Raw genomic sequence first — 13074 nt, 5'->3', positions numbered from 1 at the left:
GTGTAACTGGCCACCAGCAGGTGAAAGAGAAAGTTACAAATTTTTACATCTTCAGTCTCTCCTCTCATAAATTGTGTACACAGTCTTAGGGTCAAACAGATCTCCTATCACTCCATGCTGCAGCACATTAATACACTAACCCACTGTTTCAGCTATTTGTTTTACAGTTCAAATACTTAGTCAATGAAGAGCATTCTCAAATATTTACCTGAAATAAGTTCCATCAAGTGCTGGGTCATCCGGGCTACATCCAAGGTAGTGATCAATCAGCTTATCTTTAGTGGTCTGCAAGAAAAAAAATGATACTTTTCATTTAATTACTTCAATTAATTTGGTTGAGACAACATGCTGCAATATGTAAATCTGTGCTATGATAACACCATGCCATTTTTGTATTGAATTACAATGGACAGTTTTGATAAAATGGACAATAAGGAAATGTTTTTGTTCCAGGAATGGAACCTGCCTAAATATCAAACAAACACTCAAAAGTAAATAATATTCCACATCACAAACCAGAAGCCATTGCTACACAGATGGAAAACTGTCAATTTGTTCCAAAATACCACACACAGAAAGCAAAGTTATAAATAGTTTCTGAGCATTGACTCCTCTATTACAGAACAACACAATTTTGCAGTATAAAAATTGCAGTACTTTCTGGCATTTTAAACTATTATTTCAGCTTTAGCAGTACAAAAAACTCAAGTACACAAAGTACCTTTGGTTCAATTCAGATATAGCTTACCAATAAAATGGTGTGCATTATAGCACAATCAATATAGTTTTAAAAGAAATCTTATCCTTTTATGATCAAATTGAAGCATTTCCCTTAATGATAAATTTTCAAAATCCCAAACCAGGACACCGATGCTTTAAAGACCACAATTCTATCTTAGTTCCTGGAATGTAGGTGGGAGGCCCTCAAGTCTCGGGTTAGACAGACCAGAGACTGAGAGTGTGCAGTTGGGAGAAGATACAATTTGTTGAAAACAAAAATTACCCAGGAATTGAGATATGCATAATTCCTCCACACTATATTTTAAATACAGACTTCCTGAAGTCAGTGCCTGGGAAACTCTTAAGAAATCCTCTCTCCACCATGACTTGTGACTGTGAAGGAATCCAGTCATAATAATGGGTTATAAGGTTAAAAGAGTTATTTCCCCATGAATTAGGGATTAAAAATTAAAAGCAGGGTTCATCTTCCTAAAAGGTTGAAAGAAGTTCTTAAGCATGCTTCTGACATGCCTTGGTGGTGAAGGGCTTGCCTCATCTTAGAGCATAGAGGGAGCTTTGATAAGAAAGATTCACTCCTAAAAGTCACAAACCTCATCACATGATAAAACATTGATAACAGTTTGCAAATGATCACATAAGCTACCACAGTACAACAGTTAATAAGATGGTCTTAAGCTGACAGCCCTGAACCACAGCCAACAGAAATTTTGACAAAACTAACCAAACCCAAGAAACTGAACTACAATCTTGAAACATAGGTGACTAAAGAAATCAACCACCATGAGAGACTCCCAGCTTGCTGCTGGTCTGGTCTTTCTTAGAAATCAAAGAAGGTGACCTGAACCAGAAATTAACAGTTATACAGTCTTATTTGGGAAACAGAAGGGGGACGAACCTATTTACAAGAGAGGCAACACCATCGTATGTAAAAAAGCTAGTTATGCAGCTTAGAAACAGTATAAATATTGAATCCACTATTCATTGGATTCACTCCAGCGTTTCTCACAGTAAAGGTACAAGCAACGGTGGTGCAATGACAATAGTTCTCCCCTTGATTGGGATAGAGGTATTTTGCTAAACTCTAACTTTCTACTGGGGGATTTAAGGTAAATGGTATTTTAAATGTTGATAGCTTAAATATATATCAATATTTAGACTTGTATATTATTTTTCTAGAACTATTAATGTTGTGATTGACTTCCCATCATGTGAATTATATGTTCAGTTCTTGAATAAACTTTTAAATAATTTAGAAAATATATTTTCTCACATAGTCTTCTGTACCGCAAACTCCAAAAAGGGATTAGGATTATAATCCACTTCAAGACTTGAGCCATGATACCTGACCAAGAGGCCAGCCCCAGTCAAATTGGGTTGAATAAACAATATATATTATATGTAGCTTTTTTTTTAAAAAGTGATTCAATTGGGAGTAATTAGTGTCTGCTCTCTACATAAACAATACATAGTCCAACCAATAAGGACAGTCCAAAATTTAACTAAACCTAATGAACCTTCAGACTTGAAGTCAGAAACAAATTATTTTCCCAACTTGTCGTTAAAATGCACAACAAAATAGACATGGATAAAAATTCCATTTTAATGATACATGGTTCAGTGGTAGGATAAAAAGCAAACTGCAATGCACTACAATGAAAAAAAATCATTTTCCAATCATGCTGAGTGGGTTGCTTAGCAAGAGTATAGATCCATATGTGTGACCACAGGTGGCATCACAATCAACATTTACACAGATGCACTTTACTGGATAGCACTCAGGCTTGGGAGCCCAGGCTGATTTCATCCACCCCCCCCCCCTCCCCTCCCCTCATCGGTTTCACCCTAATACAAAACACAGACTACTTACAGTATTCCACAACCACCTTGGCTGAGACTAGCTAACTTAGCACAACACAGGGATCAAATCTGTGACCTTGTTGGTCGATATGATGGAGCACTGACACAACAACAGTCAGGAGATGTGTGCTCTTTTATTTCACCAGAATACAAAGCTGCAAACTGCAGGAACTGCCTTTCTACATTTCCACACTAATCTACTTGTATATATATGTAACAAATATATAGATTAGAGAAACTAATTACATTTGGCTACAATTGTGCACTTTTTAATGCAGTATAGTAACTGAAACTGGGCCAGGTGCCATTTATAATGAGAGGCTGTCCTTTTAAAACAAGTTACCTTTCAGTGCTGAAAGACCTGTTGTCTACTTCCATCACTTTTCCAGTTTAGTGTGTTAAGAAGTCATAAAGGTAAATACCGCATGGATCAAATATTACACTAGCACACCATCATTAATATATTCATAAAATTGCAAACAAGTAGCAATGCTTAGGACCAGGGCAAGGTAGAGCAAAAAACAGCACAAGTCAGCATCAACAGGCCCATATAACTGGTGCACATTCCAGCAAAGCAAATATCCCAGTCTGTTTTCAAACAAGAACAGGAGGATAGGCAGTAGATTATTACCAAGAACAAGAATACTCTCAGTGAGCATTACAAACACCTCCACTGTTGGAAAAGGTTTACCAATTGCAATTATGTTAGCTTTCGAAATAAAATATTTTAAAAATTACTGTTTAAATAATTACTGTTATGGGAAGAGTGTTAAATCATGTAAATAATAGGGAAATTCAATTAGCATAGATTGCTCCAATGAAGGAGCTAAAGCCAGCACAAGCATGATGAACTGAATGGTATCCTCGATCAATATTCCTATCATTCTATAAAATGCACTTTTATATCCTGAGTGCTGACTTTAGGAAGAGGCTGCATTTGCTGACAACGCAACCACTAGGTGGTGCTGCAGTGGCATAACATGCACAAATACAGCCTGTGCCACTAAAACATCACAGTCTGCGACGTCGGGCAGCTGCCAGGACTAAAGATGGCGCTGCTCAAATAATCACACAAAGACAACCTAAATACATGGCAGCATACAATGGCCAGAGGGAGGGAGCAAGCGGGTGTGGGGGAGGAGGAGAGCGCAGATGCCGCCACAAAGGTCTTCGGCCGTGCTCCCCCCGCTCTCCCCCACCCCCGCGCGTTATGCGATGACGCCATCTGCGCATGCGCCAACCAGTCCTGACAACGCAGAACGCAGCGCAAGTGCAGAGAGTAGGAGCCAATCTGCGCAGATTGGCGCAGTCTGATGACGTCAGCTGCCGGCTGCGTTGTCAATAATCACTGTTCTGAAAAACAATGCACAACAGACATACTGCACTGAGTCTATGATTGCTAGAGGAAAATTTAACACATTTTATGTACGTTTTTCTGAACAGCCTGAAAACAACAACTTGCATTTACATTGCACCTTCACTGTAGTAAAACACCCCACAGTGCTTCACCAGATCATTTAACAAAATTTGACGCCGAGCCACATAATGCGATATCAGGATGACCAAGAGGCAAGGATTGGGAAAATGAAAGGATCTCAGACAATTGTAAAGCTGAAGAAGATTAGAGATAGGGAAGGGCGAGTCTATGGAGAGATTTAAAACCAAGGATGAGAATTTTAAAATTGAGGTGCTGCTGGAGGACAGCAAACACAGGAATGATGGTTGAACGCAACTTGGTGCAAGTTAGGATACAGGCAGCAGAGAATTGGATGAGCTCAAGTTTTAGAAGGGTGGAAGATGAGAGGTCAGCCAGGAGTGTGTTCGGATCGTCGAGTCCAGAGGCAATAAAGGCATGAATGAGCGAAGTAGGGATGGAGTCGGGCAATGTTACAGAGGTGGAACTCTGAGGTCTCAGTGATGTCACAGTCAGAAGCTCATCTCAGGGTCAAATATAACACCAAAGGTTGCAAGCAGTTTGATTTGGACAGACAGTTGCCAGGGAGAGGAATGGAGATGGTGGCTAGGGAATGGAGTTTGTGGCGAGGCTCGAAGACAACAACTTCGGTCTTCTTAATATTTAGATGGAGGATATTTTCAATCATTTCAGTGCTGGATATCAGACAAGTAGTCTGACAAGTTAGAGATGGTGAAGGGGTCGAGAGAGGTGATGATGAGGTAGAGCTAGGTGTGATCAGCATACAGCTTGACATTGTGTTGTAAAAGCAGACTATTGGGCACTGAGCACAATTTTCCTTGAACAAAGTAAAAGAAAATTCATCAAGGAGGAAATAATACATGAAGCAACCATATCATGTAAGTCATCTGTTCTCAATTCTAGTTGGCCAATATAGGAAACTGCAGTCACATGATGCCTATCAAATAGGATTAACTGTCTTCTGAGGCCACCTGCTGGTAATGGATTGTATTACAGATAACAGGATCCACTGCAAAATCAAATTGACATTTTGTCAGCAAAGGAGCTTTTTATAAACAATAAAGCTTAATTAAGTAACATGGATTTGGAGACTCATTTTCTTCTGAGAAGTGCTAATGTTCAACTATCTTTAATAATAATCACAGAATGTTTACAGCACAGAAAGAGGCCATTTGTTACATCATGTCAGTGCCAGCTCTCTGAAAGAGCAACTCAGCTAGCCCAACTTCCCCACCCATTCCCCACAGCTTCGAAATTCTTCTCTCTTCAGGTACTTATCCAATTCTCTTTTGAGAGCTACAATTGAATCTGCCTCCAACACACTCTCAAATAGTGCATTGCAGATCCTGGCCACTCGCTGTGTAAAAAACATTTTCCCCATGTCGCTGTTGGTTCTTTTGTCATTCACCTTATAATCAGCGTCTTCAGGTTCTGGACTCTTCCACCAATGGGAACAGTTTCTCTTTATCTACTCTGTATTGATCACTCATGATTTTGAACACCTCTATCAAACTTCTTCTCAAGCTTCTCCAATCTATCGACATAACTGAAGTACCTCATCCTGAAACCATTCACATGAATCTTTTCTGCACCTCTCTAAAACCTTTACATCTTTCCTAAAGTGTGGTACCCAGAATTGGACGCAATACTCCATTTGAGGCAGAACCAGAGTTTTATAAAAGGTACTCTATGACAATTTATAAAGCTCAAGATCCCGAATGCCATTTTAACTACTTTCTCAACGAGCCCTGGCATCTTCAACGATTTGTGCACATATACCCCAGGCCTCTCCTCAGTCTCCCTACCAAAATCTATCACTTCACACTTCTTTGCATTAAATTTCATCTGCCACGTGTCTGCCCATTCCATCAGCCAGTTTATGTCCTTTGAAGTCTATCACTATCCTCCTCACAGTTCCCAGTACTTATAAGTTTTGTGTCATCTGCAAATTTTGAAATTCTGCCTTGTATACCCAAGTGATCCCAGTATCGACCCCGGGGACTTCCAAATTCCTCCAGTCCGAAACACAACCATTCACCACTATGGTTTCCTGTCACTCAGCCACTTCGTATCAATGCTGGCACTGTCCCTTTTATTTCATGGGCTTCAAATATGTTAACAAGCCTGTTATGTGGCATTTTATCAAACACCTTTTAAAAATCCATTTCCACCATATCAACCACATTACTCTCATCAAAAAACTCCATCAAGTTAGTTAAACATGATTTGCTCTTAACAAATCCGTGCTGGCTTTCCTTAATTAATCCACATTTGTCCAAGTGACTGGTAATTTTGTCCCAGATTATCATTTCTAAAAGCTTTCCCATCACCAAGGTTAAACGGACTGGCCTGTAGTTGGTGGGTTTATCCTTACATCATTTTTTGAACAAGGGTGCAATATTTGCAATTCTCAAGTCCTCTGGCGCCACCCCTATATCTAAGGAGGAGTGGAAGATTATGGCCAGTGCCTCCACAATTTCCTCTCTTACTTCACTCAGTATCCTTGGGTGCATCCCATCCAGTCCTGGTGACTTATCAACTTTAAGTACAGCCTAACACCTCCTCTTGATTAATTTTTCGACCATCCAGTATCTCAATTACCTCCTCTTGCACTATGACTTGGGCAGCATCATCTTTCTTGGTAAAGTCAAATACAAAGTACTCATTTAATACCACAGCCATGCCCTCTGCCTCCAAGTGTAGCTCCCTTATTTAGTCCCTAAATCAGCCACATCCTCCTCTTACTACCCTTTTAATTTATATGCCTATAGAAGACTCCTCTATCCTATAGAAGACTATAGGATTCCCCTTTATGGTAGCTGCCAGTCTCTTCTCATACTGTTTCTATGCCTCTGATTCCCTTTTCCACTTCCCATCTGAAATTTCTATATTCAGCCTGGTTTTCAGTTGCATTATCAACTTGACATCTGTCATACATACCCTTTTTCTGCTTCATCTTACTCTCCATCTCTTTCACCATTCACGGAGCTCTGGTTTTGGTTGCACCAACTTTCCCCCTTGTGGAAACATACCTCAACTATATCTGAACCATCTTCGCTTGAAAGGCAGCAATTGTTCCATTGCAGTTTTAGTTTAGTTTAGTGATACAGCACTGAAACAGGCCCTTCGGCACACCGAGTCTGTGCTGACCATCAACCACCCATTTATACTAATCCTACACTAATTCCATATTCCTACCACATCCCCACCTGTTCCTATATTTCCCTACCACCTACCTATACTAAGGTTAATTGGCCATTATAAATTGCCCCATCAACCAGCAAGTCTTTGGCATGTGGGAGGAAACCGGAGCACCCGGAGGAAACCCACACAGACACAGGGAGAACTTGCAAACTCCACACAGGCAGTACCCAGAATTGAACCCGGGTCACTGGAGCTGTGAGGCTGCGGTGCTAACCACTGCGCCGCCCTTTGTTTTGCCAGACAATCTTTCATTCCAATTTACCTGTACCAGATCTGTTCTCACATTCCTCCTCCAGTAAAGTATTTTTACTCTAGATTGCTCCTTGACCTTTTCCACCATATCATAAGGCTTGATTAGCTATGATCATTGTTCCCTAAATATTCCCCGACTGACACTTGATCACTTTACCCACCTCATTCTCCACACCCAGCAATGTCTCTTTCCTCGTTGGGCTGGAAACATACTGATTAAGAAAATTCAAGAACACACCTCAAAAACTCTTCCCCCTCTCTGCCCTTAACGCTATTATCTCAGTGTACAGTAGGATAATTAAAGTCCCCCATTACCTATATACTATTGTTTTTGCACCTCTGCATAAGTTCCCTACAAATATTCTCCTTTATATCGTTCCCACTAGTTGGTGGCTGATAGAGGTACCATTACATTACTGGGTGTATTCTATTATTTATCAACTCGAACCAAATAGACCCTGTCCTGCCCAATATTAATACTGTATATTAAATGAAAGGCATTAAATGGTACAAGGTTTTAAAAAATCTGCAAATGTTGGAAACCAAATAAAAACCAGGTACTGGAGATGTAGTGCCCTCAGCAATCAAAAAGAAATAAATGTTTCAGGTGTGGATCCTTCATCAAAACTAGAAATTGAATGATAAAACAAATCTCTTCTTACAAAAGAACAATAAAGATGGTGGGGGATAAATCATTCAAGAGTGCAGTTATGGGTTTAATAGCCTGCAAACAGCCTTCTTCAAATACAAGATACGACAATCTCCTTGAGGTAAACAGGCCATTCAAGCCATTAACTATGCCTGTGACAGGCTTACATACGAACATACGAATTAGGAGCAGGATTAGGCCCCTTGAGCCTGCTCCACCATTCAATATCATGTCTGATCTGATTGTAGCTTCAACTCCACATTTCTGCCTATCCCCGATAACCTTTCACCTCGTTGCTTATTAAGAATCTATGTACCTCTGCCTTAAAAATATTTAAAAGACTATGCTTCCACTGCCTTTTAAGGAAGAGAGTTCCAAAAACATGACCCTCAGAGAAAAAATTTCATCTCTGTCTTAAATGGGTGGACCCCTTATTTTTCAATAGGGAACCCCAGTTCTAGATTTTCCCACTAGAGGAAATATTCTTTCCACATCCACCCTGTCAAGACCCCTCAGGATCTTGCGTTTCAATCAAGTCGCCTCTTACTCTACTAAACTCCAGCGGATACATGCCTAACCTGTCCAACCTTTCCTCAAATGATAACCTGTCCATTCCAGATATTAGTCTAGTAAACTTCTGAACTGCTTCCCATGCATTTACATCCTTCCTTAAATAAGGAGACCCAATACTGTACACAGTACTCCAGATGTGTTCTCATCAATGCTCCATATAACGGAAGCATAACCTCCCTAATTTTGTAACCAATTCCCCTCGCAATAAACGATAACATTCTATAAGCTTTCCCAAATACTTGCTGAACCTGCATACTAACCTAGTGCATGAATTGCAAAAGGTCACCCAGATCCCTCTGCATCTCAGAGCTCTGCAATATCTCACCATTTAGATAATATGTTTTTTTTTATTCTTCCTGTCGAAACGGACCATTTCATATTTTCCCACGATACTCCATTTGCCAGATCTTTGCCTACTCACCTAACCTTTCTATATCCCTTTGTAGCCCCCTTATGTTCTCTTCACAAGTTACTTTCCTACCTATCTTTGTGTCATCAGCAAATTTAGCAACCATACCTTTGGTCCCTTCACCCAAGTCATTTATATAAACTGTAAAAAGTTGAGGCCCAGCACAGATCCCTGTGGCACACCGCTCATTACATCTTGCCAACCAGAAAAGGACCCATTTATGCCTGGTTTCCTGTTAGTTAGCCAATCTACTATCCATGCCAATATGTTACCTCCTACGCCATGAGCTTTTATTTTCTGCAATAACCTTTGATGTGGCACTTTATCAAATGCCTTCTGGAAATCTAAGTGCAGTACATCCAATAGTTCCCCTTTATCCACAGCACATGTAACTTCCTCAAAGAACTCCAATAAATTGGTTAAACATGATTTCCCTTTCACAAAACCATGTTGACTCTGCCCGATTACCTTGAAATTTTCTAAATGCCCTGCTATAAAGTCTTTAATAATAGTTTCTAACATTTTCCCTATGACAGATGTTAAGTTAACTGGCCTGCAGTTTCCTGCTTTCTGTCTCCCTCCCTTTTTGAATATAGGATTTATATTCGCTATCTTCCAATCCAATAGAACCTTCGCTGAAACGAGGGAATTTTGGAAAATTAAAACCAACCCATCAACTATCGCGCTAGCCACTCCTTTTAGGACCCTAGGATGAAGTCCATCAGGACCTGGGGACTTGTTGGCCCGCAGCTCCAACAATTTGCTCAATACCACTTCCCTGGTGATTGCAATTTTCTCGAGTTCCTCTCTCCCTTCCATTTCCTGATTTACAGCTATTTTTGGGATGTTACTTGTATCCTCAATAGTGAAGACCAATGCAAAATACCTGTTCAATTCATCTGCCATCTCCTTATTTTCCCTTATTAATTCCCCAGATTCATTTTCTATAGGACCAACGCTCACTAACTTTTTTTAAAAATATCTATAGAAATTCTTACTATCTGTTTTCATATTTCTAGCTAGCTTTCTCTCATACTCTAACTTTTCCCTCATCAATCCTTTACTCATTCTTTGCTTTTTTAATATTCTGTCCAATCTTCTGCCACTCATCTTTGCAAAATTATATGCTTTTTCTTTAACTTTGATTAGATCTTTAACTTTTTTAGTTAACCATGGATGGTGGTCCTCCCTTTGGAATTTTTCTTTCTCGTTGAAATGTATCTATTCTGTGTATTCTAAAAAATCCCCTTATATGTCTGCCACTGCATCTCTGCTGACCTATCCCCCACCCTGATTTGCCAGTTCACTTTAGCTAGCTCTGCTTTCATGCCCTCATAACTGCCCTTATTTCTGTTTAAAATACTCATCTTAGACCCACTCTTCTCTCCCTCAAACTGAATGTAAAATTCTATCATATTATGATCACTGCTGCTTAGGGGCACCTTCACTATGAGGTCATTAATTAATCCTATCTCGTTGCACAATACCAGGTCTAGTATAGCCTGCTCTCTGGTTGGCTACAGAACATGCTGTTCGAAGAAACTATCCTGAAAACATTCTTCCCGTATACCCCGTCCAACCGTGTGGTTACTGTTAGGGAGCCTGTACACCATTCCCACAAGTGACTTCTTGCCTTTATCATTTCCCATCTCGATCCAAACAGTTTCTACATTCTGGTTTCATGAACTTAGGTCATCCCTGTCTACTGTGCTAATACCATCAGTAATTAATAGAGCCACCCCTCCACCTTTTCCTAGCCTCCTGTCCTTCCTAAATGTCATGTACCCTTCAATATTCAGGTCCCAATCTATGTCATCCTGCAGCCATGTCTCTGTAATGGCTATGAGATCGTAATTATTTATTTCTATTTGCACTATCAATTCACCTGTTTTCTTTCAAATGCTACGTGCATTCAGATACGCAGCCTGTAGTTTTATAAAAGTAATTCTCTTCCTCTCAATGGTTCCACAATAGTTTATATTAAGTGTATCCAGATACTGTACTTTTGGTAATCTGCCCTTGCGGAGTTTCATAACACACTTCCAATGTGTTCTCCTTGACACTCTACAGACAAAATGTAGATTGGGCGATTGCTTTGCTGAACATCTCCATTCAAGTCTACAAACATGACCCTAAGCTTCCCATATTGTTCCAATGAAACTCAAAGAACAGTACCTCATCTTTCTATCAAGCATTTTACAGAGTTTAACAACTTTAGATCTTAACCCATTTTCACTCAGACACCAGGTTATGGCAACGGAAGATGTCACCCAGAGCCACTGGGAGCAAGAAAGGTGTGGACTGATGCTAGAGGTTGGGTTTCCCCCATCAGTACACATTTGGCAGGGTGGTAACAGCCCTGGAGTCTACCCACCTTACTCTGGCACATTCCAGAGATGCAATCCTCTCCAGTTTGCTCTTCACTCCATTCTGCTTTAACATTTACATCTCCTCTGTATCCATTGTTTGTTTCTATAATCGTCTCATTATCACCTTCTGCCTTTCAGCATCATCCCTATGCATTGCAAACGCTCCTACCCTCCAACCCATCACAGGCCTTTCCCTTTTGTTCTTTCCCTGCCCCTGAATTTTTTTGTTTTTCAAAGCTTGTTTGTCTCCAACATCTTCCAGTTCTGATGAAAGGTGAAACATTAACTGTGCTTGTATCTCCATAGATGTTGCTTGACCTGCTGAGTGTTCCAGCATTTTCTCTTTTTATTTCATGACACGGTAGAATGTTTCGAGTAGGAGATGACTATTGGTCCATCTAGCCGACCGCACTAAACCTTCCATGAACTTCCTTAATGTACTTCTAGAACTAACAGCTCTGTATCTCATTTCCCAATACAATTAATCCAAAACTTCATCAAAAGCCAGAATGGCTATTTGTTACACCACCAACCTCGAGCATATTCGGTTCCATCATCCTGTCATCACTAAATTCAAGGTGCCTCAATTTCCTACTTTGTTTTGCCACCTTTAACTGTAAACTATGTCTTAGTTTTTAAATTCCTCAGAACTTTCCTGGGTTCAAATTATCCGTACCAATATAAATTAAAAGACCTCAAATCATGTGCTACCCCCTCCTTCTCTTTGCCAAAGTCCCATTGTAAACAATCCTTCCTCATAACACAGCCCTCTTAAGTTCAAGAGTCAACTTGTGTGATTACTATTGGCTTCCTCCAATCATTCTGAATCTTTCTGTAATAGGGCAACCAAACCCCCAGGTTAAAAAGGACCTGGCTTGAAATGACTGGCCTTCTCTTCAAAAAAGATGATTTTTTTTGTATCTTCAATGACATACAATGCTCTGCAATGTGACATAAGTGTGCTAATCACAAGACCAGATAGATTATAGATTTAATCTATTTCTACTTACAGTTGTACTTGTCTCACTGTACTCTACTGGATCTCCAAGGATATTTACAGCTACCAGGGCAACCTAAAATTAAACATACACAGATTCAAAATATATAAATTATCCCTTTGACTTCACAGATGGATTCCAGCAATTACAAGTGTCCATTTAATGGGCTGTAAGGCAAAAGGTACCCCTGATCATACTTTTTCAGCCTGCCAACATTCGACTCTTCAGGAAAGGTCAAAATATTTTACAGACATGTTCTGTTTGGAACCCAGGCTGGATGCTGGTTTTTCGACAGATTCCTAAAAATTCACAGCACAGCAGAGTGCCATTCGTGCCATGCTGACCATCATGTTTGTGCCAGCTCTTTGCTAGAGCAATCCAAAACTATTCCCACTGCCCTGCTCTCTCCCCATAGCTCTGTCTCCCCATCTGCCTCTGCTTCAAATATTAAGCCAATATTCCTGTAAAAGAAATAATCTCTGTGGCAAAGTTAGCTCATCTCCAAGCAGAATATGCCAAGCTTCTTAAAGTATACCTCATAGGCTTGATTCCCATTCTGTGTGGAGTTAGTTGATTTCAGCAAGGCA

The 13074-nt window shown here is 40.1% G+C and overlaps 1 protein-coding gene across 5 annotated transcripts in view; it reads right to left on the bottom strand.

Moving 5' to 3' along the window:
* cep104 (centrosomal protein 104) overlaps positions 1–13074 on the bottom strand; it is a 376777-nt gene that overhangs the window by 347731 nt on the left and 15972 nt on the right. For all 5 annotated transcript variants that reach the window (XM_068017520.1, XM_068017519.1, XM_068017521.1 and 2 more), the window contains 2 exons: positions 12500–12562; positions 209–285 (listed from right to left, as the gene is read on the bottom strand). In XM_068017520.1, the coding sequence (XP_067873621.1) occupies positions 209–285; positions 12500–12562 (140 nt within the window). The remainder of the gene's footprint in view (positions 1–208; positions 286–12499; positions 12563–13074) is intronic.

The sequence above is a fragment of the Heterodontus francisci genome, chromosome 37 (assembly GCF_036365525.1).
Source record: "Heterodontus francisci isolate sHetFra1 chromosome 37, sHetFra1.hap1, whole genome shotgun sequence".
In the NCBI taxonomy this organism is placed as follows: domain Eukaryota; kingdom Metazoa; phylum Chordata; class Chondrichthyes; order Heterodontiformes; family Heterodontidae; genus Heterodontus; species Heterodontus francisci.
Note: the sequence above shows the minus strand (reverse complement) of the source record. Positions and strands in the feature narration are given on the sequence as shown.